General features: G+C 44.2%; 1 protein-coding gene across 3 annotated transcripts in view; it reads left to right on the top strand.

The window, feature by feature from the left end:
- Positions 1–6,708: 6,708 nt before the first annotated feature.
- Positions 6,709–25,087, top strand: part of Tdrd7 (tudor domain containing 7) — a 67,969-nt gene continuing 49,590 nt past the window's right edge. The window contains exon 1 of one of the 3 annotated variants that reach the window (XM_029476188.2): positions 6,709–6,816. In XM_029476188.2, coding sequence (XP_029332048.1) covers positions 6,724–6,816 — 93 coding nt within the window. In that variant the 5' untranslated portion in view covers positions 6,709–6,723. Of the gene's footprint in view, positions 6,817–13,647; positions 13,798–14,034; positions 14,294–25,087 lie in introns of those variants that run through there. The other 2 variants (XM_021160235.3, XM_021160236.3) reach the window with 2 other exon arrangements.

The following is a 25,087-nucleotide window of genomic DNA, read 5'->3' as shown; positions in this document are numbered from 1 at the left end:
AAATGTAAATGAAATAAATTAAAAAAAAGTAAAAAAAAAAAAAGTTGCTCCTTCTGTCTTCTAAGATACCTACCAGTTTGTACTCCCAGCGGCAGTGTGGTCCACACAGTTGTCATTTTGTGGGACTCTCATTGTTATGTAAGTGGAGATGCCCCAACTACTTATGCTGTTGGACATCTCACATGTTTACTTGTCATCCATGTATCTCCTGTGACAGTCTCGGTGAAACACATGTTAGTGGGAGTCTGTTGAGCTTTTTCAGGTTTGTAGATTAATTTCATTCATTTGGAAAGTTTCCTGTTATTATTTCTTCTAATATCCTTTCTTTCTCTTCCTCTTGTCTTTCTGGAGTTCTCATAATGCATATGTTGGTCCACTTGCTATTTCAGAGTATCCTTAATCCCTGTTCACTTCTTCCCATTCCTTTTTCTCTCAGCTTGTCAGACTGGATAATATTGATTTTCTTCCCCCACTCCCCGAGTAACTCTTACTTATTCTCTGATTATTCCACAATTGCCATCATTAATTCTCTACAGCTGTGGCAAAACACCATGACCAAAGCAATTTATAAAAGAAATCATTTAATTTGAGAGCTCATGGATCCAGAGGATTAGAATTCATGACCAACATGGTGAGATGCATAGCAGCAGCAGGCATGTATGGTGCCAGAGCAGTGGGTGAGAGTTTACAGGCTAAGACAACAGTCACAAAGCAGAGAGAGAGAGAGAGAGAGAGAGAGAGAGAGAGAGAGAGAGAGAGAGAGAGAGACAGAGACAGAGACAGAGACAGAGACAGAGAGTCAGAGAGACAGAGAGACAGAGAGAGACAGAGACAGAGAAGAACAAGTATATACTAACTGGGAATAATATGGAACCTCAAAGCCTACTCACTCCCAGTAACACATCTTCTTCAACACGGTCATCACACCCCCTAATCCTTCACAAACAATTCCATTAGTCGTAGTTCTAGGCATTCAAATATATGAGCTGATGGGTGCCATTCTCATTTGAACTACCACAACAATGTATCTTGATCATTGAAGTGACCTCCAACTCTCTCACCCATCTTCCAAAATGTCCTCCTCCACTTTCTTTCTCCTCTTCCTTCACCTCTTCTTCCTCCTCTTCTTTTCCTCCTCCTCCTCCTCCTTCTTCCTCGCCTCCTCCTCTTGCTTCTCCTTCTGCTACTCCTCATCTTCTTCTTGATCCTAGTCAGTGTTACCTGCTAGAGTGTGGATGGGTCTTGTTGGCTTTGTACAGGTTTTGTGCAGGTAACGATAGCTGCACTGAGTTAAAGGGTGTTCATTGCTGTGCCGTGTCCAGAAACATTTCACAGAGCTTCTCTCTAGTCTCCCCTATCCACCCCTTGCTCTGTGATGTTCCCTGAGCCTTGGAGGATCTAATGCAAACATCTCATTTAGGGTTGTACACTCATTTGTCAGTTTTTTCTCAGCATTCTGACCAGTTATGAATTTCTATATGGCTGCCTAATTTCAATCTTCTTGTCTCTGTGTTCACAGATCTCTCCCATTTGCTCAAGTCTGCTGTTGAATGTCTCCAGGGAAATTTCCATTCCAGTAACTGTAGTTTTCAGGTTAGATTTTTCCATTTGGTTTTATGTGTTTCTACCTTTTTTATTGATGTCCTGATCTATTTGGTTGCACGCTATTTCAAGGTACTCCTTTAGTTCTAATTAATTACTAATTAATTTTAGTAATTGAGATTGGAGAAAACACAAAACAAAACAAAACAAAACAAAACAAAACAAAACAAAACAAAACAAAACAAACGAAGCAATGATTGCCAGAGCTAGCTCTTGAGGGATTTCAAGGAGGCTTGCTAAACTGAAGTCTATGGAACTGACATAGCTTGTGAAATGATTGTTATTCTATTAATTTTGATGCTGTGAAAACACAAAATCTGTCTGTCCATGTTTGGGCATGGTGGTAGTTACAACAAACACATAACTCCTTATTTGGAAGACAAAGTCCTTATTTCTTATTCTGCCTTCAGAAAGTCATGCTAGGGATGTGAGATGCTGCCCTGAGACTGCCAGCCCAGAACAGGAATAAAGGTAGGATAAAGGGTTGAGGCCATAGTGTGCAAAAGGCCCAGACTCACCAAAATATTTTTCATCAAGTCTCCCTATCCCCCCAGGATGCTGTAAACGTTGATTTAGGCTCCGGAAGTTGAAGGTGACTGTTTTGGATACTTGCTGTCAGTTCAATAGTTATTTAGGCCACCCTCTTCCATGATGCCATTAACAGTTTTTAAAAGATTTACTTTATTGTTCATGTGCATGTGTGTGAGCATGCACGTGTGTGTGTGTGTGTGTGTGTGTATGTGTATGTGTGTGTGTGTATGTATCCAGAAGGCCAGAAAAATATGTCAGATCCTCTAGAGCTGGAGTTATACATGGTTGTTAGCCATTGAGGTGGGTATTGTGAGCTGAACTCAGGTCTTCTGCAAGGGCAGCAAGAGCCCTTAACCACTGAGCCATCCAGCCAGCCCCTGTATTACCTTTACCACCAGCCTCATCATTACCTCCAAGGGCTGAGAATGAGTCCGTTGTATGGATATACTTTAGTTCATTCATCCACTCATCACTTGATGGACAGCTGATTGTTTATATTTTACATTGTTTACATCATGCTGCTATGAGCGTCCATATGCGAGTTTCAATGTGAAGATTTGGCTTGTCTCTAGCATAATATTACTTAAATACATACTCAAAATCCTACTGCTAATAGTCCATATACAAGCTTCAAGAATAAATTCACAAATTAAAAGTATGATTTTAGCCGGGCGTGGTGGCGCACGCCTTTAATCCCAGCACTCGGGAGGCAGAGGCAGGCGGATTTCTGAGTTCGAGGCCAGCCTGGTGAGCTCCAGGACAGCCAGAGCTATAAAGAGAAACCCTGTCTCGAAAAACCAAAAAAAAAAAAAAAAAAAAAAAAAAAAAAAAGTATGATTTTACTCATTGTGTGCTATCTAGTCCAAGTTCTCTGTTCCAGAGATTTCCCCATAATGCAAGGAATAGATGAGGAGTGTGGGTTCTCCTGGCTTGCCTCCCAGGGGTGATGTATGGAACAGAGAGAAAACGGTGGGTGAGAAGCTTTCGATGGTGATAAGCTAAGAGAAAACAAGTGAAATGTGGCAAAGACAGACGGGTGTGCATGTGAACATGGTGATACTCAAGGCTGAGGCTGAACCAGGATACTGAACTCCAGCAGCAGAGATAGGACTTGGTGTATTCCCCAAACCCAGACGGACTTACAAACCCAGAAAACTCAGATGTGTTTTACTTACCATCACCTGACTTGGCTTTGACTTTTCTGTACCATCCTGAGTTCCTGTTATTACAGCTGAGTGTTCTCCTTCAGCAATGCAAGCCTTTTAAACAAATAATTCATTTTTCTTAAAGGGTAAACAATGCCCAAACACATCACTGAGATGCTGCTAAATATTCTTTACTTATAAATGGTAGAGGACAGAATCTGTGTTACACAGTCACTTACAAGGATGAGAGTGGATTTACCACCACCTAGAATTTGAACTAGAATAGTCAGTGAACCATAGTATCAAAAGGTCACATGATTGCTTAATTTCTCACCATTTATCTTTATTCCAGGGACCTCACATTTTCATTTGCATCATAGGCCAGGCTATTATTTGAGTTCCACTTGGTGAAAATTTCATATTAATATATTAATATATTTTTAACAAGCAGGATTTGGGACTTAGCTCAGTAAAGGGGGAAAAAAGATAAAATGACAGAGAGAAAGACAGAAAGAGAGATAGAGACAGACAGACAGACAGACACACAGAGAGAGAGAGAGAGAGAGAGAGAGAGAGAGAGAGAGAGAGAGAGAGAGAGCATGCACTAAACAAACAGAAACAATAAAAACAAATTTTGAGCTGTCCTTGCCACTGAGCCTGAAAACTCAAGCTGGATTCCCAGACCCACATGGCGGATGAAGAAGCCAACTCCCACAAGTTGTCTTCTTATCTTCACACACGTTATAGCAGATGTGTGCGCATACACACAAAATAAATGCACAAATAAAATGTAATAAAAATGTTTGAGACAGGGTTTTTCTATCCTGGAATTTGCTATAAAGACCCAGCTGGCCTCAAACTCACAGAGATCTACCTATCTCTGCCTCCTGAGTGCTGGGGTTAAAAACATGCCATTCTGATCAACTTCACCAGTTTTTTTTTAAACTTTAAAAAAATATCTGCCAGTGTACATTTTAAATCTGAGCACTTGAAAAGCAGAGGTAGGTAGATCTCTGTGAGTTCCAGGATAGCTTGGTCTACATAGGGAGTTCCAGATTAGCTAGGGCTGTGTAGAGAAACTTTGTCTCAAAAACAATAACAACAAAATTTTGTGTGTGTGTGTGTCTTTGCGAGTTTATGCATGAGTGTGTGTGTGTGCATGAGAGAGAGAGAGAGAGAGAGAGAGAGAGAGAGAGAGAGAGAGAGAGAGAGAGAGAGAGAGAGTTCTGTGTTCTGCCTCTTCTAGGATGTTGGGTTATGCCTGCTCCAAAAGGGCTAGATGAAGTCTAGAACAGGTGGGGTCTGGGGAGGATAAAGCAGAGTCTATGATGAGCAGGATACTGGTCTGGTTGGGAGTGAGTGTCAGGGAGGTTAAGGGTGAAGACCTTCTCTGAGGATCTTAGTGTTATGGCCCTTTTAGATGAAGGCTTTCTCTGACAAACTTTAGTAAAGCAGCCCTCTGAGCCGGTCTTAGCTTGTTTGTATGTCTTAATTAGGTTTGAACGCATACCCTTTATTTGGGGTGAACCAAGGGTTTTATATATATAGTTTTGAGGAGAGATGTGAGAATATCCAGGGAGGAAAAAGATCATTGGCTGAAGGCTAAGGCTACTAAGATGCCTCATTTGCATGGGGAAGGATTCTAGGTGCTGTGCTATGTGACTGACCACTTGTGACCACCTGGTTGGGGGCGGGGGGGGGGTCTCTGGGTTATGTGTTCCTAGGCAGGCACAAAAACAGGGAGGCAGTTAGCCCTACTCCCACAGGTCTCAGAATGAGACTCTAATCTCAATTTTTGAGCTATCCAGGATTTGTGCATGTTCCACCTCACCAGTTCCATGCCAGTTCTGTACCCCACATGTGTGTGTGTGTGCGCGCACGCGCGCGTGTGTGTGTGCGCACGCACACATGTGTGTGTCTGTGTATAAATGTTATCTTTGTCATAAAGAATTACTGTATCATCTCCTTGTAGGTATCATTTGCTCATTTGTGGTATCTATAGTATTTAATAGATTAAATTGTTTAGATTTTCCCCCTGTGGATATGCCCCTTGATTATCAATATGAAGGGGAAATAGTCTCTTCATTCACAATCACAAACACTGATGCTAAGAGACTGTCATAATCCTAACATTAGGATGCAGTGAGCCTAGTGTATTAAAAGTGTAGTGTTAGCATTTCAGGGCAAAAGTAGTAATCTCACTATCAAAACTAGAAAAGCAAATTCGATGTGTTGATACTTTTTTATTATGTGGTCTTGGAGAAAATGCAAAATGTTTTTACTTACTCAGATACATTTACAATCCCATTGAGAACTCTAGGAGTCCTCAAACCAAGTCCCAGGGCTTCATGTGACTCCCAGAGGCCTGGCTTTCATATTGTTGGGACGGTACTCCTGACTAGCGCTGAGGGATGTGTGGACACGGCACGTGGATGGTAAAATCACCACTGATTTGTAATGATTGTCCGTGGGGCACACCAAAGCCTCTACCCACGCGTCTCAGGGTCTCCATGAAATGCAGTCTGGCCTTCTCCGACTCAGTATGGGGTCAGAATTGAGAAAGAGTGACTGAGTGCCACCGACAGTCATGTTCCTTTAGTCCTAAGGAAAGACCCCCAACAAAGCGTTACCAGTTTCTGTTTTGAACATCCAGCCATTGCCCAACGAGGAAATGAGGAGCTCTGAGTGTCATGCTCAAATAAACTGGGTAATCTGAGTTTGCAAGACCTTGTGCCCAAAGAAAACAGGAAGATTTGGAGGCATGCTCCAAACACTAAGTGACCTCCCTCCTCAAAGGGAGAGTTATATTTCTCCTCTAGCCTCTGAGTTAGGATCCAAAGAATATACTCTAAACAGGGGGGTTTTGTATAAATGGGACTGTGACATTCAGAGGTGCCTTTCCTGCAAGCACGGACTCACATGGGGACATTTTTGGCCACAGGCCAGATAGACTTCCTGGTTGACTCGGTTGACAACTGAGGCATCTAGAGTGGTCACATTCCTCAGTGATAAGTCACATTCCTCTGGTCTTGTTCTCTACCTCCACCTCACCATCTAGGATGTTCTGAGTGGCGATATGGACAGAGTGCCTGTCAGCTTCCCAAGGAAGAAGCAGCTCTGGAAGAAGCTGACAGACAGTCGGGAGACTTTCAGAAATCTAAAGAGAGAAACGGTGCAGCTATCGAGTGACAGAGTCAAGATCGAGGCCGTGTAAGAACAACTGTCCATTTCATGGGCTCTCTGTGTCCCTTCACCACAGTGAACAGGTTGGAATCCCACCCCTCAGTGTGATGCTGTTAGGAGGTGAGGCCTTTGGCAGTTGATGTAGGTCATGAGGGTGGAGTCTTCATGGATGGGTCCACTGCCTTTATAAAAAGAGATCTCCGTGAGGTGTGTCACACTTGTCGCTATGTGAGGAGGAGAGAGGAAGCCACTCGTGGATAAGATGAGGAGCCAGCAGTCTACAACACAGAGGAGGGTCCTCAGCAGAACCGGACCAAGCTGGCACCCGGATCCTGGACTTTCAGCCTCCAGAACCGTGAGAAATAAATTTCTGTCATTTGTAAGCCACTCAGTCTGTAGTGCTTTGTCATAGCAGCCCCAAATGGCTGAGGTGTCATCAGTCTGCCACTGGTACCCAGATTCGATACAAGATGTTTGCTAACTTGCAAGTGTGCAGCTCTTTGCAGATGTTTTTATAGTAGATAAAGGTTTGCTGTTTTGATGCTTTTAATGTATTGCCCTTTGTTTGAGGAGCACCCCCACCCCCCATTTAGAGTACAAAGAGATCAGGTCCCATAGCAGCACAGAAAGTGTTGGACTTGAGTCCTTCACTAATTCATTCATTGCAAATATTTGCTGTCAGCCTGTGTGTGCCAGGTGCTAGAGCATGCTGTTATCAATCGTGATCCCGGAACCACCTCTAATACACAAAAGGCTCTGTAAGGAGCAAGCTCCGGGGCGTTTACAAGCAGGTTTAGAGTCCAAGTTCTGGAGCATGCGCTGTAGGAGAAGGAGCGAACTTGGCAGTGCTGAGTAACAGCCAGCTTCCTGCAAGAGTCTCCCCTGAGTCCTACCCTGGCCTAAGCCCTGACCCCACCCCGGGTGTTAGAATGTTATAGCCTCAAATTACAAAGCATCCTGTTTTAAGGAAACTGCCATGGAGATTAAGGGCTCAGGCATTAAATGAATGAGGAAGTTGAAGGGAGAATTGGGAGATAAAATACTGGGTTACTAGACCTCTGGGGAGTCCCTTGAAAGGAATGGTTTCTTTACTACAAGTCCTCAAGTGGTTTAAGCTGTCCTGTAGTGGGTGATGGAGAAGTCCAATAACAGCATGCCTGTGAGTCCCGGGTCTATTGCTGTAACCAGAAATTTCTTGCCGTCCATGTTTCTGGGTGGGGTTGATTGTCAGGGAATTTCTAGTAGTATTTAAACCTTCAGGGCCCAGGAAACAGCTCCCAAACTTTATTTTATGATAATCATTTTAAAGCTTCCTCTACTCATTTACTTCTGACATAGAAGTCACAGCTCCCCCACTCCTGCCTCTGAAAAAAAAATCACCATAATATTCATCATAAAATTGTGGGGAAAGAAATCCATGCTCATACAGAAAAGAGGCCTTTTGTTATCTACACAAATAGCCGGCCAGACATTCATTCACACTTTAGTTGGAACAAGGGACATTTCTCGATAAGTGCACGAGACAACGAGCACCTAGGTAGGTACTGGCCCAGACTAAACTCCCCTGTCATTGTGACAACTAAAATTACCCTCCTGAGAATCTAGAATGCCCTGGGAGGGGGGCAGCTTCTCCACGGATGGACCACTGATTAATAGGAGTTGATCCGATGGCCCCGAGAGAAGCTCTTCTGCCTCTTAACTGGATTAGCTTTGTTGTGGAAAGGGGTTCAAGCTAGAACTGGAGCCAAAGGGCTTTGGAATTCAGTTCAGTGTAGCCCTGGACTTTGACTGTGGACACATCAACAAGTCAGGACTGTGCACTGCTGCCTAGGAGGCTCATTTCCTGAATCCTGGCTGTTCTTCCATTTCAGTCTGTGAGCCGTTGCCGAGTGTCCCACCCCTCAGGTTCCTGTGCCGTTTCTTGTCACTGCTGTCCCCTTTCTTCCCTCCCAGCAACTATTACAGCCTAATTTTTGTATCAGTAGGTTTATCCATGATTTCAGTGCCTTGTTTGAAGCACCAGTTAGCTAATCTCATGCCTTGCTAAATAGCTGCGCCTCTTTTCTCAGCTTCCTGATAGTGCTTAGTAGACACCATCTGTATTGCAAGTCCTGCCTAAGCTGTATGAATGATGCACAGTTTGAAGCAGGAAAGTGAAGATGGTCTCTTAGACAGCTGGCTCTACCCTATTGGTTCTCTACGCAGTGTTCAAGCAGTGGTTCTCAACTTATGGGTTCTCCACCCCTTTGTGGGGTCAAACAATCCTTTTCACAGGAGTCAGATATCCTGCATAACAGATATTTACATTATGACTAATAGTAGTAGCAAAATCACAGTTATGAAGTAGCAAGAAAAAAATAATTTTATGTCTGGGGGGTCACTACAACATGAGGAACTGTGTTAAAGCGGTTAAGCTTTAGGAAGGTTGAGAGACACTGTGTTAAAGCTTGCATTATCTCCTCTTTTCCACTGTTGGTGGCTCTGTGGCCTCTGAGGCGTCCCTGATCACCCTCCCGGGGATTAGGGCCTTTCAGCTGACTCACCTTGGAGGCCTTTGTGGAAAGCTTAGGGGGTTTTGCTTGCTCAGCATGCCCTGAGCTCCACCAGCCTAGGATTTCACCAGGGCTCTGGCCATCCCTCCCTTTTGTTTTGTGTTCTGATTTTGCTGCCCTCTCCCCCGCCCCCCTTTTTTTCCTTACTCAGTTAAAACAAGCATAGTTGTCTAGAAATTTCTCTCCATTTGTTCATGGAAGGGGGTAGCAGGATCGGGAGTGACCATGTCACTAATGATTAATCAGAGATCTCTCCAGAGATTCCTTTTGTCACGGATCTAATTCTCCTGACCTTGTGGAAGCAACCAGTGCCTGAGAAGCTGGGTTCCACCTGGATGCAAAAACAGCTCAGCACAATAGCTGAGTGGCAGGCAGGAATGCTGCAAAAGCCACTTGCAGCTTAGCAACTAGGAGAATAGGGACTCAGTTAAGCAGTACACGAGGGGGGGTTGGGGGGATGGAAAGCTTCACCCTCCTCGCACTGCTATTCTGTGAGAATCGTCAGAGGAACAAAGCACCATCTTGAAACTCAATTAAGAGAGCAATAGGTTTGGGGGGAGGGCTGTGAGGGAGGTTTCCAGAGAAGTACCACCCATGACACTGAATAATGTCACAAGCCAGTCCCTGAAGTTCACTGATGGGATGGAAAGTGACAGAAATCAGAGTCCTGTGGATGTGTTTGGGGTTTTCTTTTTGGAGACAATATAAAGAAGCGACAGATGTTCTGGATAGAAGGTGAGATAGCAGCGCTTGAAGTGTCTCCAAATGCCACTTGAGATGTGGAAGGGGGGATTTGCAACCCTTCCCAGTATTTGTGAGGTGGATAATGAAGAACGTGTGGATCTTGGGTTGTGTTATAGACCTGTCAGATAAGAGGGAAAGGGCTATAGACACATGCTTGAAACCAGGCCCTTCCTGGATCCTCCCCCCTTGGCCAAGTGTCCTGGGGCCTCCTGTATGGCTCTGTTTAAACAAGTAGGCTGGCAGGATGAACAACAGCAACAACAACAAAAATGCATGGAGGGCTTTTAATGGAGGGTGTTTGTTTGTTTGTTTTTAAGACAGAGCCTCTCTAGGTAGCCCTGGTTGCCCTGAAACTTGCTATGTAGACTAAGCTGGCTTGTGAACTCACAGAGATTTACCTGCCTCTGCCTCCTAAGTACTGAGTTAAAAGGTGTGTACAACCACACTTAACTTGGTGGAGGTTTTTATTGCTCCATCCTTTTAGCCTTGGCTGAGATGGCAGTGGGGTCATCTTTCTCCCTACACTTGGTCCTAGCTTTGTACCTTCTTTCCACGATAAATTCCCTCTGGTGAAGTCTCCAAAGGCCCAAATGATCTACCAGGAGGCTGTCCCTTTGCAAAAGCCACGTATTCAGGACTCTGGGTACCTCTCTGCAGCCTTGGAAATGAGAGATGTGTGTGCTTTTTTCTTGCATAGCAAGAGACCTGCCCATCTGCCTCTGCTCCTGGTGACCTAGGATGAGTTTGGTCTTTCGGTGGGGGAAGAATACCTTTGGACTGCATTCTATCTATTTTGAAATACTGATCTTTGACTCTGAGGTTCCCCCTAAGGGGATTTTTAATGTGTGGAACTTGACTCTGTAAAATCCTGTGTCTCTATGTTGCTCTCATATGTTCTGTCTTACTGTTCCATAAAAGGATAAGAACCCCGAGTCTAAAGCATAGCCAGTTTGAGCTGGGCATGGCAGCCAGTAATTCCAGCACTTGGGACAGTTCAATGTCAGTCTCAGCCACAAGACAGGCTCCTGTCTCAAAACAAAACAAAACAAACAAACAAACCCCTTCATTTTCCTGAATTCCAGCTATAAATCGAGCAACAAAACAAGATCATACAACTTCCTTGCTACAGTTCAGCTCCTGAGGAATCCTCCTGATACACCTCAGTGAAATCCACCTACAGAACAGGAGTTTTGTCCATTTCAGCTCCTGAGGAATCCTCCTGATACACCTCAGTGAAATCCACATACAGAACAGGAGTTTTGTCCATTGTTCGAGAACAAATACAAAAGCCACTGTGTACAGGAAAAGATGCTCCACGCCATCATGGAGAATGGCGAGTTAAAGCCTCAATATGAGACCCCTCAGTGCCACAGTGGCAATGTTCCACCCGTCCAGGGTCAAGCTCCATTTAAAAAGACTGGTGATGCCGCGTACTGAGAATGAGTGGACTCATGCTTTACAGGGGGCGGAGTCGTGGATAAAAATGGGAGTACAAAGAGATGTGGCCACTTAAGATTGCACTTTGACATTCACATGTAATTATGCATATAATTATACATTATCTATGGTTAAGTACACATACGCATATACTCATATCCATAAATATATACAATCAACTATACATTTCTCCTACATCCTGACATTAATTCTACTCTCTGGTATGTATGTGAGAAAACGATTTGACTTCACAATGGTTATTTATAGGTGCTTGGACCAGAACAGCCCCCAGACTAGAAACAACAAAAATGCACACTAAATTCTAGGAATAAACTAGTTGTGACATAGCCATACAGTGACAGCCATCAACAGGAAGTGATTATTGATAAGCTCAACAGGAATGAGTCACGAACACACTGCACTAAGTGAAAATCCAGGCACAAAGGCTACACATCCTGTGGTCCCCTACATATGGTACTCCTGAGAAAACAAGGCTCAGGGGACTGAACTCTCACCCAGCTGCCAGGAGTGATGGGAAGAGGGAGGGAACAGGGCTAGGTAGAAGGCTCAGGGGAACTTCTACAAATAAAACAGTTATGCATCTTGATTGTGATGGTTGTTGCGCAGCTGGATACATTTGTTAAAACTCATCAGACTGACGTACTTGAAAATATTTGCTTGTGGCAACTATTCGTAAATAAAGGTGGTTATGGAAAACTAGCTGCAGCACATGACTTTTCTTTGTGCATAGGATACTGCAAAAAGGGGGGCATATTTATAAGCATAAAGGACCTCAGACTTAGGGTTCATGCACATTGTTTCATGATTTATTTTATATACAGAATTCAGTATTGCCTACTTCCCTACCCCCACAGCCATCCTCTGAGTTCACTGATGCTGTTTTTACCCTTACCTCCATCAGAATGTGGAGCCAGGGCATGTCAGAGTATTACTACAGGGTCCAAATAGAGAGCTGGCTTTATTCTAGGTCTGTGGAAGTCACTGTCATGTTTAGTCTAGCGGACAGGGCAGGGAGAAAGACATCTGAAACAGACTGAAATAGAATCAAGGCAATGTAGAGAATTCTGTTTCAGAGACACTTCGGCAGCTTTAGGCAGGGACCAGATGTGAGATTATGAAAGAGAACAGTGTTCAAAGAACACCCCTGGTCAAAGCCTTAGGACAGAACCTACTGAGTACAGGATATCCGGCTTTTCACGCTCTCCTTCCAGTCTATTCATCCATCGCCTACTGCAGCTTCCCAATGAACGCAAAGCTCCTTAAGCACAAGGCTTATAGCCCCTCGGGACACTGTTGCTGTTTGACAGCAGGTATTGAGTCTGTAACAGTTAATTGTCTGCTCACCCACTGAAGGATGTTTATGCTATCTCTGTGTCTTTAAGTATTGCAAGCAAGGCTGATTTAAACATCCTTGTACGGGTCTGTGATGAATAAACCCTTTCCTTTCTCTTGGGTCAATACCTGGGAGTGGAAACTCAGGGAGCCAAGGTTATAAAGTACTAGTGTATGCAACTACACAGAAAAGTCTCAATAGAGTTCTGATGAGTGAAGAAAGCCAGACCCTCCCCCTTAATGACAATACATAGGAAATAATTATATTTATATAAAACTCCAGAAAAAGCAAGAGCTCTATAGTAAGTAAGTGGGCACTTACAGGACTAAACGGTAGGGCATGAGGCAAACATTATAGAAAGAGAGAGAACTTTGAGGGTGTGGCTATGTTCGTTATGTTACTATCTGTGATTGTTTCTCTGTTGTATGCATACCAAACACATGAAATTGTACATTTGAATCATGCAGCTTATAGTATGGCAAGTGTACCTCAAACTGTAAAAAAAAAAAAAAAAAATTGCTGGTTGAGTAAGCAGCAGGCTTTCAGCAAAAATATACAGAATGATGCCAAGTTTTCAAAACGGGTTAAAGCAATCCAGCATTAAATAAATGTTAGTGGAATTACCGTGGAGTGAATAAATAGCAGCTATTCAACATGTTTAGAATGAATTAAAGAATTTGATAAGTATTTATTTTATGCTTATTATATACTGGGCAGTGTTCTAGGATCTCTGCCCTCAAACAGCTTTAGTTTTAGAGCAGTGGATGAAAGCAGCGTTGCTATACAAGCGTGAAGGGTATGTGGCAAAGCATTTTAATATAGTCCCCCTCCTCCAAAGAGTGACTTAGAAGACAGTTAAAGACAGACTGTCTAGGAGAATGAAAAGAAGTATTGAGATGCTGAAGAGAACGAACTTTGTGGAAAGAGATAAATCCACACCCCGAGCGTCAGGACGGCGTGCGCACGCGCAGAAACCGCTAGGCGGCGTCGGTTTCCCCTCTCACACGCGGATCTCGAAGTGGGCAGCCGTGGCCGGAGCGCCTGCGTCTGCGCAGAGCTAAGCCGGCCGGCGAAGGGGCGGGGCGTGGTGCGACGGGGCGTGGCCCAGAGGGCGGAGCTTTAGGTGATTCCCAAGCCACGGCTCAGGCCGTGCGGGGAAACCGAAAGTGGGCGGCGGCCGCCCTGGCGGAGAGAGCGGAGGGAGCCGGGCCCAGAGGCGCGGGCGTGGGCCGCGGGCCCCCGGGACGAGGTGAGCTCGGTCGGGGCGCGACAGGTGCGGGCGACGCGGGGCGGGCTGCGGGACGGCAGGGCACGGGCAGGACAGCGGCTGGGCGCGGCGCCTCAGGCTGGGGCCTGGTCCCCGCCGCGGCGGGGTTCCAGAGCGTCGTGCGTGACGCCCCGGGACGTCCACCCAGCCGGCGGCGGTGCAGCAGGAGCTGCAGAGGGGGGCGTGGGCGGCGCGCAGCTCTGAGCAGGAAGTAGCTCCCGGTCAGGAGCAACCGGCCTCGGCCGCCCGTGCTGGGCAGCGGTACCCGAGCTCTGCGCAGTTGTGCCAGCCCCGCGGGCCACACTGCGGCGGCCTCCGCCCTCGAGACCGGCCGGTGCAGGCCGCGCACATCACACAGGACCTACACGTAGCCGTTCCTGTCAACCGTGAGCGCTGGGGAGGAAACAAGCATTCACGGAGAAGTTGTCTTGGAAGTCAAGTGGGAGCTGACAGCTTTTCTGCTCCTGTCCGCTTGAGGGTACATTTCTGTCAATATCTAGGGCTACCACTACCCAGTCATTTTGGGGAGCAGGGAAGAGAGGTGTGTATAGATGTTAAAGCCCAACCCCAAAGGATTCTGATGCCACCACCACAGACCAACCGAGAAAACCACGATACGTGTTGGTGGTGCCCACCTTTGCTCTGCAGGTGGACGTTTGCAGAGAAGTGTTCTTGGAACTAGAAACGCCTTTGGTGGCAGAAATGTAATTTAGAACTAAATCCCTGTCTTTTCCCGACTTCCATGATGTGGATGAAAATGTGGCATTCTACAGTGCGGCCTTTGCAGATAATGTATTGGAATCTGAGCTTCTAAAGCTTAAATGTGAGGTCGGGAATCAATTGCACCCCTGGTTCCTAAGTCTGCTCAGGAATAGGAATAGCTAACTGACCCTTCGAAGTATTCTCAAGACAAGATAAGTCTTTGGCTCATAATAATAATCTTCAAAAGAGGCTTTCTATTTCCCCAAACTGCCCATATTTTACAGGTTGGGATTTCAAGGTTTTTGATGACAGGGACACGCAAATTTTTAGGATAAGTTAGCACATAGTGTAGACTCAGCTGACATAGGCGAGCTTCAGTTACATGCAAAGGACTGTGCTGGCCATAGAGCCCGCAGCTCCTCAGCCCTTCTCTTTGGTAGATTTTCTCTTTGCTAAGACAGCGAGGCAGCACTTGGCAGTGCCCTAAGATTTTAGTCCCTGTGGATTGGAAGTGGAATGTAATCCCTGCTAATACCCTTTTAAATGCGCCACATGAGACTTGCTGGGTGAGCTATTGTGTTGCATCTGGAGTTTAAAGCTCCTAGAAGGATGGCTCTTTTTAAGTTTTCTAATATTTGTTGGGTGTTTAATAGAAATGTAAAGAAAATGCACTTTATAACTCAATTCTGGGTGCCTGTTTTATGTTTGTTGAAGTATAAATAGCAAAAACTAAGCTTTGATGTAGAGGAAAATATCTGGATGTTTTCATGAATCAGGAGTTTATCGTTGCTTGGAGTGAGTTTGACTTTCTTATTTCTATGAATTTGCTTTCTTTCTTTGTGCCAAACTTGCTGTGTCTTCTCTTCATCCCATCTTCAGAGTTCCCCCATGAGGCCAAAGATGTCTTTTCAAACAAACAAAAAGTTAATTTTGTCTTTTTTCTTTTTTTTTCTTTTTCTTTTTTTTTTTTTTCTTTTAGTTGAAGTATGTGTCAGTCAGATAACCCAGTGTGATTTCCAGGCAGACGTAGTATTTTAGTCTGTGCAGCTTTGTCACGAGCAAGCAAACCTATAATGTCCATCAGAACTTTGGAGCTCATTACCTCTTCAAAGGATTAGAAGAAAGCAGAGAATCAGTGTGTAGTGAGAATCTTGGTTTCTCTGGGGAAAAAAATACAAAAAACAACCAAACCAAACCAAACAAACAAACAAAACCCAACCAACACCCTCCCCTATCCACAGAAATATTATAGGAATAGGTTTTTGTTTTAATCCCAGGTGTGGCATGGGGGACTGCTTTAGATTGTCAGCAGCAGCTCATTTGTCTCATGCTCTAGCAGGGGTGTGATTTTGCCAGCCGCGGATAGTTTCTGCAAACATGTGACATTTGGAATTCTGGGGACTCTTGAAAGGGTATATAACTGTTAGAACCTGGAGGTAGGCAGGCATGGTTGCAGTGGCTGCTGTGGCTGCTGCTCCTCTTCTTCCTCCCATCCCTGCTGCTCCTCCTCCCCCCCTCCTCCTCCTCCTGCTCCTCCTTTCTCCTCCTGCTGCTGCTTGCTACTACTGGTTGGTGGTGGTTGTTGTTGCTCGTTGTTGCAGTTTGTCAAGTGGTCCTGTGCAAAGAGACCAGAAGAAGACATTAGAGATCCTGACAGCAAAGATTAATGCCCCAATCAGCAAGAAGTCTAATGACATCACCACCCCCTTTCCCCTCTAGCCTTCTTTCTCTCCTACCTGTTGTTGGGGAGTTGGGAGGGTGGAATAGGGGTGGAGAAGGGTGGAAGGAAAAGAAACCCACATATTAGTAGACGTGCAGCTACACCAGTGGCTCTTCCCTTATTCATTATCCTGCACATAAAAAAGGAGACCAAAATGAATTGCTCAAAGAGGCAAGGGTGCTCAGTAGTTAGAGGTAGGGTTGAGACCCAGATCCTTGACCAAACTACTTAATCATCATGATTTGTAGATTCATAAAACTAGTTAATGAGATACTATGTAGTGACCAAAATAAATAATATGAAATAACAAAAAAGAAAAAGAAAAACTGCTTCCTAAGTACTTGGAAGATGCTACTCTTCCTGTTAAAACTGGCTAGAGGTAGACTTATTTAGGTTTAACAAGTAGACTGTAATTAGAAGGAAAACACAGCACCATACGCTTTCGCACAGTGGGTGTGGTGGTGCATACCTATAATCCCAGCACTCTGGAGGCCAATGGAAGGCTGCATAGGGAGACTCTGTCTCTAAAATTAAACACTGAAAGCAACCCCACACACCTTGTAATATGGGAAATTGCTGGGTAAGGATCTTGGATAAATTCCTCTCCTCTCTGAGGCTGTTTATTGCTTTGTAAGATGAAAGGCTTGAGCTGGCCTAAGTGATGTCTAAAATTTTCAGCACACATCCTGAGGCTTTTAGATCCCGACTTGTAAAGCCCCAGAATGTGTCTTTCAAAGAGCGCAGCAGTCACCCGAAGTATACACTTAAAGCCGTGGTTCTCAGCCTTTCTAATGCAGTCCCTCATATTGTGCTGACCCCCAACCATAAAGTAACTTCCATTGCTACTTCATAATTGTCATTTTGTGACTGTTACGGAGTCAGGATGCACAGGCTGAGAGCCATGGCGGTAAGACAATGCTCAGATGTTTCAGCATTGATGGAGTAGCTGAGAAGCTAGGAGAGTTTACCCTAGTAACCTGCTGTGTTTATTTGGGAAATTCGAATTCATGCTGGGAAAACCTGAGTTGTGGGAAAGACAAGACAAGTGGTACAGTTAGAAATAGTTTAAAAAGAGAAACTTAACAGGAGAAAACCTACAGATGAGAGCCAGACTAATGTCACTGTGGTTAGCCGGTAGACCCCAGTCACCATAGGACACAAGAGGCATACAGATGCCTGCCTGTGGGATACTCAGTCCATGGTGGACAGCATCAGAAAACATCTGTTTCAGATGCCTCAAACTTCGGGCTGTGTGGTGGTGCCCATCTCAGCACTGAGAATGCAGAGGCCAGAGACTCTGAAGTTGGAGACCAGCCTGAACATCATAATGTGAGCTAGTCTCAAGCAAACAACAAAAAGTCCACAAATTCTTCAAAATAAGAATTTCTGAGTCATTTTCTAGTATATTAAAGAAAAGGGGCAATTTTATAGAATATAGTTTTGAAACATAGTGAGGATTGTTTTAAATCATGTAAATTGTTTAAATTTGTGTATGGCAATGTAGCTCAATGGTAGAAGGCCATGGACTCTGTGTCTGTCACCAGACACACACTTAAATTTGATTTCCTATACTTCTTACGCAGCATTAGTATCATGGGGGCTTGGCAGTGAAGTGTGCGGCAGAGAGGAAGAGAGAAGGATGATGGATCTGAGAGGCAGTCGGGCTCACCACTCAGGATCTGTAGCATGGAACATTCTCTTGGGTTTGTCACTAGGCATGTATCTAGATTGGTAGTGTTCTCAGAAAGAAAGGTCTAGACTGGAAGGCAGGAGCAGGAGAGTTTTATTCTGGCCGTGAGCTAGGTAAGAGGTAAAGACTTCACCGTGGGCCTCACTTTCCTCACTTTTCAGAGTCACACTTTTAGAGATTTATTTATTTTTATTTTATGTGTATGAGTGTTTTACTTGCATAATGTATGTATGTATGCATACCCGGTGCCTATGGAAGTGAAAAGACCATTAGTTTACCTGGAACTGGAGTTATAGGCAGGTATAAGTTGTCATGTGGGTGCTGAGAAAAAAAAATCCAGGTCCTCTGCAAGAGCAGAAAGTCCTCCTGACCTCTGAGCCATCTCTCTACTCCCAGTTTCTTCTTTTTTGATACGTGGTAGAAGATGTAGTGCTCATTTGTGTTAGTGCACAAATGTGCACGCAGGCATGAATGGGTATGGAGGCCAGAAGTCAACATTGGTCGTCTTTACTCAGTCGCTATCTTATTCTTTGAGACAGCCTCTCACACTGGTCCTGGAACATGCTGAGTTTGCTAGACTGGCTGTTCACTGAGCCCCAGGTCTCCACCCTCCTCCTCCATTGGGAATACAGAGGAAGCCAGTGCGCCCAGCTTTTACAGGGTGCTGGAGTTCTGAACTCTGGTGTTCATGTGCAGCAAGCACTTTACCAACTAAGCCACCTCCAAAGCTCCAGATTCATGTTTAAGCTTAATCGTTTGAAGGAGGTGATATTAAGGTGCCTTTGTTGTATGATAAACTTTTCCTGGGGAGATGCTACACACGTCTCCTCACCCCAGATAGGGGGCCAACGACAGACCAAAGTCCAGCTCTCACCAAAGTCCAGCTTGATGAACCAGTGAGTTTTATTGGGGTTACTTAGCAGGAGATACTGAACAGGAGCATAGAGCACTCACACAGCTGCGCACCAAGGCCTACCGGAGCAGTGACAGCTCACAAAACCTGGAAACCTGGAGCACACTGCACAGCTTGCAGGCAGCTCAACAACTTGAAGAGCATCCATCCCTTCTAGGTGGCTCAGTTGGTCTCTTCCTCTTGTAGGCAGCTTGGTTATCTGAGAGTCTACTTTGCTCATCTGAGAGGGACTTTCAGCTTTTATTGTGTACTGGGGTGGGAGGACTGAATGAATCTGTTCAGTTTTGGGGACTTCCTGAAGCTATATTGAATTGTTTACCTTCTTGCTTTAAGGAGCTTCCCTGTAGGATGAAATGCTTCAGTCTTGGAGAAACTGTTACAGAATGGCCTGCTACCATTCTGTGCTATTCCCAGGTCCTTTTTCTATGGTCAGGTCCATGGCCTCCACTGTCCTAAGACAGGTGGCTCTGGGGATATTGCATCTTGCTCCTAGACCATTTGCTGAAGCAGTTAGTGACCATTGCCTACTTGTAGGAGAGAAATCATGCCGATCCACTGGCTTGCTCACCAAACCTTTCAATTGATACATGTGTTTATTAGGCTCGTAAGAGAATCAAGATGACTCCTGATACTTTGAATTAAAAACAAAACTAGAAATTTCTCCAACTTGTTTCCTGTTTTCAACCAGTATATTTATCCATGGTCATTTCTCATACATAGCATTGAAGTGGAAACTTAAGGGTTCTTTGGAAAGTCAGTTGTATTGGATGCTGTTTTGCTGGGGCAGGCAGGTAAAGGAACATTTCACTGAAGCAGACCCAGGAGAAGGATGTTCTGCTAAAGCACGCGTGTAAACTGACATGTGATGAAGTTTTCTTCACAGCACACGTGTATTGGTCTACCTTACATTGCATACTTGAGCTCCATTTGTCGAGTTTCCATAGAGAGAAACTGGCCAAAAAATTTCTTGTGGTGTGCCAAGGCTTCTTGCTGATTGGCACAGTGATGTCAGCTGAGACAGACACACATGCTAAGGCAAGACCCATGGAGGAAACGTGATATTTGGCCTTTGCCAGCTGGCTCAATGACTAATAACTCCCATACCAATTCCTATTTTGCTTTTCTACTTAGGAGCCTTACTTAGCTCAGGTAGCCCATGTGTTGGTCAGGCAGCCCTCAAGAGTGTGGTGGCCCTCTGAGGGTCTGCCAACTCATCTCTCTCTGCCTAGTTTCATGGTACCTGGTCTTGTAGGATACTTAAGACTCACAAGGTAAAAGCCTTAAATTTCACTTAAAATTCAGTGAAACTCAAATTTGCATCTGCTACAACATTTTTAGAGACTGAAAATAAGGGACGGGCTTGAGACAGAATACCTAAAACTTTGCCTTTGGACTCTCAAAAGTTGAAATTTCCATGATAAATTTTAATGTTTTGCTTGCAATGGATGTCTCTCAAGATTTAAAAAACAAACAAACAAAAACATTTCATTTTTTTAGAGGAAGATATACATACCTGAAGAGTATACTTGCCATCTGTAAAAATTCTAAGCAGATAAATAAAAATGTCATGATAATCAAAGTCTCATGAATTGCAGCATCTTAAAGCACTATATACTGAAAATTACTATTTTAAAGTGTGCCTCTGTTTTTGATCAATACCTTAAGCAATTGAGATTTGCAACAGAGACTAGAAAAATTGTCATGCACAAGAACAGATACACAGGTGAGAAGCCTTTCTGCCTTCTCAGTATTGTAGTACTTAACTGTCTCTCAGGTCTTCCCATGATGATGGGGTGGGGGAGACACAAACACATCTTAATTTACAGACAGCAGCCATCTGCATAGGCATGACTTTCTACTCTTCCCAAATCTGAGCTGCTTTTTGTAGCTTAAAAAAAACAACAACAACTTTGTGTACTTATTGTACTTCCGGTATTTGTTAGTTGATTAAATAGATAACAATCAAAAGCTTAGGAAGAGTGCCAGTTTGTGTTGGTGAATCCCAGCACTCTGCATTGTTTGAAAACAGAACCATCTAAGTTTGCAGCATTTGAGCTCTGAAGCAACACTTACTAAGAGTGTGGAAGTCAGACAGTAATGCCATGGCAGTGGCCCTGACCAGTGCCTGCCTATTGTGAACTCAGTGTGGAATGCTCAGAAATAATCTAACCAAATGCTTTTCAGCTGGTGACAGAGTAGTTGTCTCCTTTAGTTTATAGCAATCAGTGTAACTTGAGGACAGTTTTATTAACAAATTGGCTTCATGCTTATTTATGCAGTAGCTCACATATGTTATATTTTATTTTACATGTGAGTAGAAGGAAGAAGGGGTGGATAGTTAGATGGAGATTTCTCCTTCATTCGACATAGTATTTATTGAGCTCTTGTGTACTAGATACTAGAGCATCTGTAGGGAACAGACACAAATCCTGCAGTAAGGAGAGAGCAACATAACGAATATTGGGGAACACACTAAGGTGACAGTAAGGCAGAGTAGTGGAAAGAAGTCACCATGCAGCTGGCATACTGGCTCTGACCTTGAGTATTGTGGTGGCCAGGGAAGGCATTGCTGAGAATGACATGTGAGGTATTTACCTGAAGAGAGCAGTATTGACCCTTGGGGCAAGGAGTTTACAGTTCTGGGACTAGCAAGCACAAAGGCCTCGAGGTGGGGATGTCCCAAACACAGTCCCGGAAAGCCAGGGATCCCAGGATGAGTGTGGAGGAAAACAGAATAGTGGAGGCCAGGGAAGTGGGGTAGCAAGTACAGTTGTGGTTTCTCGTCTGAATAAGACAGGGGGAGAAGAAGGTTGTGACTAGAAGAATGGCATGGTGGGATTTGATGTGGAACATCTGCTGTTTAATAGCTGTGGTCCTCCACATCAGATGAAATCAGAATATATAATCTGTTTGCTAGCAGCTTTGCTGTGGGAATAAAAACTAAAATATGTACTTTTTAAAAATAACCTGTATGTTAAAGAGAGAGGGCCAATAGCAGGTGTGTGTGTAGCATGAGACTTTACCAAAGCAACTTGGAAAAATTACACTTAGCTAAAATAGTTTCCCGGGAAGAGAATTTGACCATGCAGGTAGACAGGGTGGAAAAGGGAAAACTGAGGGTGTGATCTCTAGTCCACACAGATGGGCACTGTCATTGAAGCCTCAGCATGTCTGCATGAGTGATGCCTAAGTGTCCTAGTAGGAGGGCAGGCAGTGACTGTGTGGCACCTGCTGGGTCTGGGAAGTCAGTGGCTTGAGAACAGGGAGAACCTTGAAAAGGGTGGGATTTAGAGAAGGACACCTTGGACCCAGCTTTCCAGTGACAGTTAAGTCCTGAGTGGGGTGTGTAGCTTCCCTTCCCTCTTTTCTTCCCCCTTCCCTTCCCTCTTTTCTTTCCTCTTCCCTTACCCCTTCCCTTCCCTTCCCCAGGCCCTGGTTGGGAAACTGCAGAAAGAAAGGAAGGTGAAGAGGGCACCTTTCCTAGGAGAAAGGGGAAGCAGGTTTGTTTGGGGCAGCCACAAAACTCACTTCTGATGAGCTTGCAGAATCAAGGAGGCCTGGTCTTTCAAACTGTTTGCATCTGTGTTGGTAAAAGTCTTTCTGGTGGTGTTGAAATAGCTCTGTCAGAGGTTGCCCCATAAGGAAGGCTACCGTATACACGGATGTACATGCTGTATGCCATTTTTCTTGGTCAGTTACTTGTGAGATTGCTGAGTTCTGTGGCAAGTGCATGACTCCTGAGAAATTGCTAAACTATTTTCAGAGAATTGTTTTGAACACCCACCAAAAATGCATGTGAGTTCTGGTTTCAAAGTTCTAAGCATTTTGTGTGTCAGTTTTTAAAGAGTGTGTGTAGTGTATGTAATTGTAATTATCTGTGTATATGTGTATATTTGAGGTATGCATGCTTGTGTGGGTGTGCTCACCTGTGTGTGTATGTGTGTTGGAGGCCAGGGCTTGATGTTGGGTGTTTAGTGCTCTACACACACATATACCACACACACACACACTACATACTTTTTTGAGACCAAGTCTCACTAAGTTTGCTGTTCTTTTTGTACACTATCTGCTCCCTCCAGTGATGGTGTTATAAATATTTATTGTCTTAGCTTTTCATGTGGAAGATAGGAATCCAAATTCATGTCTTTATGTCTGTTTAGGAAGCTGTCTTAGTTAGGGTTTCACTGCTGTGAACAGACAACATGACCAAGTCAAGTCTTATAAGGACAACATTTAATTGGGGCTGGCTTACAGGTTCAGAGGGTCAGTCCATTATCATCAAGGCAGGAGCATGGCAGCATCCAGGCAGGCATGGCACAGGAGGAGCTGAAAGTTCTACATCTTGTTCTGAAGGTAAACAGGCTGCAGATCCTAATAGTGCCACTCCCTGGGCCAAGCATATACAAACCATCGAATCAGGATGTTACCCACTGAGTCTTCTCTCCAGTCCGTCAAGTAATTGTTGGGGTGGGGTATGTGCATGTATGCAGGCATCCATATGTTGTGCACACTTGGAGGAGGCAGAAGACAGCTCTGACTGTTGGTACTCACCTTCCACTTTGTTTGAGACAAACTCTCTTGTTTTTTCTGCTAAATATGTCAAGCTAGCTGGCCTGGGAACTCACAGGCATCCTTCTATCTTTTACCTCCTCTTTGACAATAGGACTGCTAGCGTTACAGGCCTTTTGAAGGTTCTGGAGGTTTGAACTAAGGTCTTCACATGACAAGTGTTTTGGTTTGGTTTTGGCTCTGTCTGCCATTTAAACTTTATTATTGATTTTGTTGCCTCTATGTTGGGAAGGTTTAGAGGAAGGGAGGGAAAAGAGGAATGATGTAATTATAATTTTAGAAAAGAAATGGTTTTTACAAAGTGTTTGTTTTTAATGAGCATCTCTACTGAAGTATGTTATCAGGTTGTTTGCATATTTCTTTCTTTTTTTTCCGATGCAAAAAGCAAGAGGAATTTATTGTTCCAGTCACTGGGGTCATCCCAGACCTGAAGGAGAGGCAGAGACCCCCTGCAGCCCAGTTGGCCCAAGTTTTTATATGGTTTCCAGGGGCGGAGCAGAGCATCAGCAACTAGGCACAATATGATTGGTGGAACAGTGCGCCCTTTAAACTGATTGCTCTTTAGGCAATGAGGTAGTAGGTGCTTACTCAGCCTCTCCCTTCTGGCCTACATGCTCTCTGACCTGTCTCTTCCAGGTGAGGTGAGGAGGGTGCAAGGGATAGTAGGGGGTGTCTAGTGGAATTTTCTAGCAGCTGAGCTGACCTCTTCACCAGGATTCCAGGAATGCTAGAATAGAGAATATGATGAGGTTTTAAGATGGGATGTTTGCATATTTCAAATGGATTCTTCATTGAGCTTTGAGTCTTTATATAAAATATCAGCTCACTTTTCTGTTTGTTGTATTGTTTTGTTTTGTTTTTCGAGACAGGGTTTCTCTGTATAGCCCTGGCTGTCCTGGAACTCACCCTGTAGACCAGGCTGGCCTCGAACTCAGAAATCCGCCTGCCTCTGCCTCCGGAGTGCTGGGATTAAAGGCATGCGCCACCATGCCCGGCTGTTTTGCTTTTGATTCAGGTTCTTTATATGAAACCCTGGATGTTCTGTAACTCACTATGTAGACTAGACTACTCATGAACTGACAGAGATCCTCTTGCTTCTACCTCCTGAGCACTGGGATTAAAGGTGTGGGCCACCACATTCAGCTGAGTACCTGCTTGTCTCTGGTTGCATTAAGAAAATATTTTCTTTTAGCCTGACATTGTCTTTTGGAAGAGCAGAAATTTATGTTTTTAATGTAATTCAATTTGTCAACTTATTCTACAGTCAAAAATAATAATCTTAGCAATATCCAAGGTCATAGATTTACTCTGGCGTTTGCCTTGTTCTGTTTTGTTTTCTGAATGTTTTATGACTTTTTCATTTCAGATGTAAATAATCTATTTCGAGTTAGTCTTCTCATGTGGTGTGAGCGTCCTCTTCTGTTTCACAGGATGACTGTTTCGTTTTCTCCATTGAATTTCCCTAACACCTTTGTTGAAGAACACTTGGCATGGGTGGATTATGTATTCTTGTGACAGTCTCAGGAGGTCATGTTGTACAGAGGAAAGTGTGTAAGGAAAACATAGGTGTCCATTTGCTGTGTAAGTTTAAGAGGCAAACACAATTGTAAGACCCACCCCAGGAGCTGACTTTTTTTAATGGTCAAATGAGGAAATTACTATTGAGTTTTGCTCTTCT

This window comes from Mus caroli, unplaced genomic scaffold, assembly GCF_978045245.1.
Source record: "Mus caroli unplaced genomic scaffold, Mus_caroli_1 scaffold_6, whole genome shotgun sequence".
NCBI classification, from domain to species: domain Eukaryota; kingdom Metazoa; phylum Chordata; class Mammalia; order Rodentia; family Muridae; genus Mus; species Mus caroli.
The sequence above is the reverse complement of the archived record's forward strand: the minus strand, read 5'-3'. Positions and strand labels throughout refer to the sequence as shown.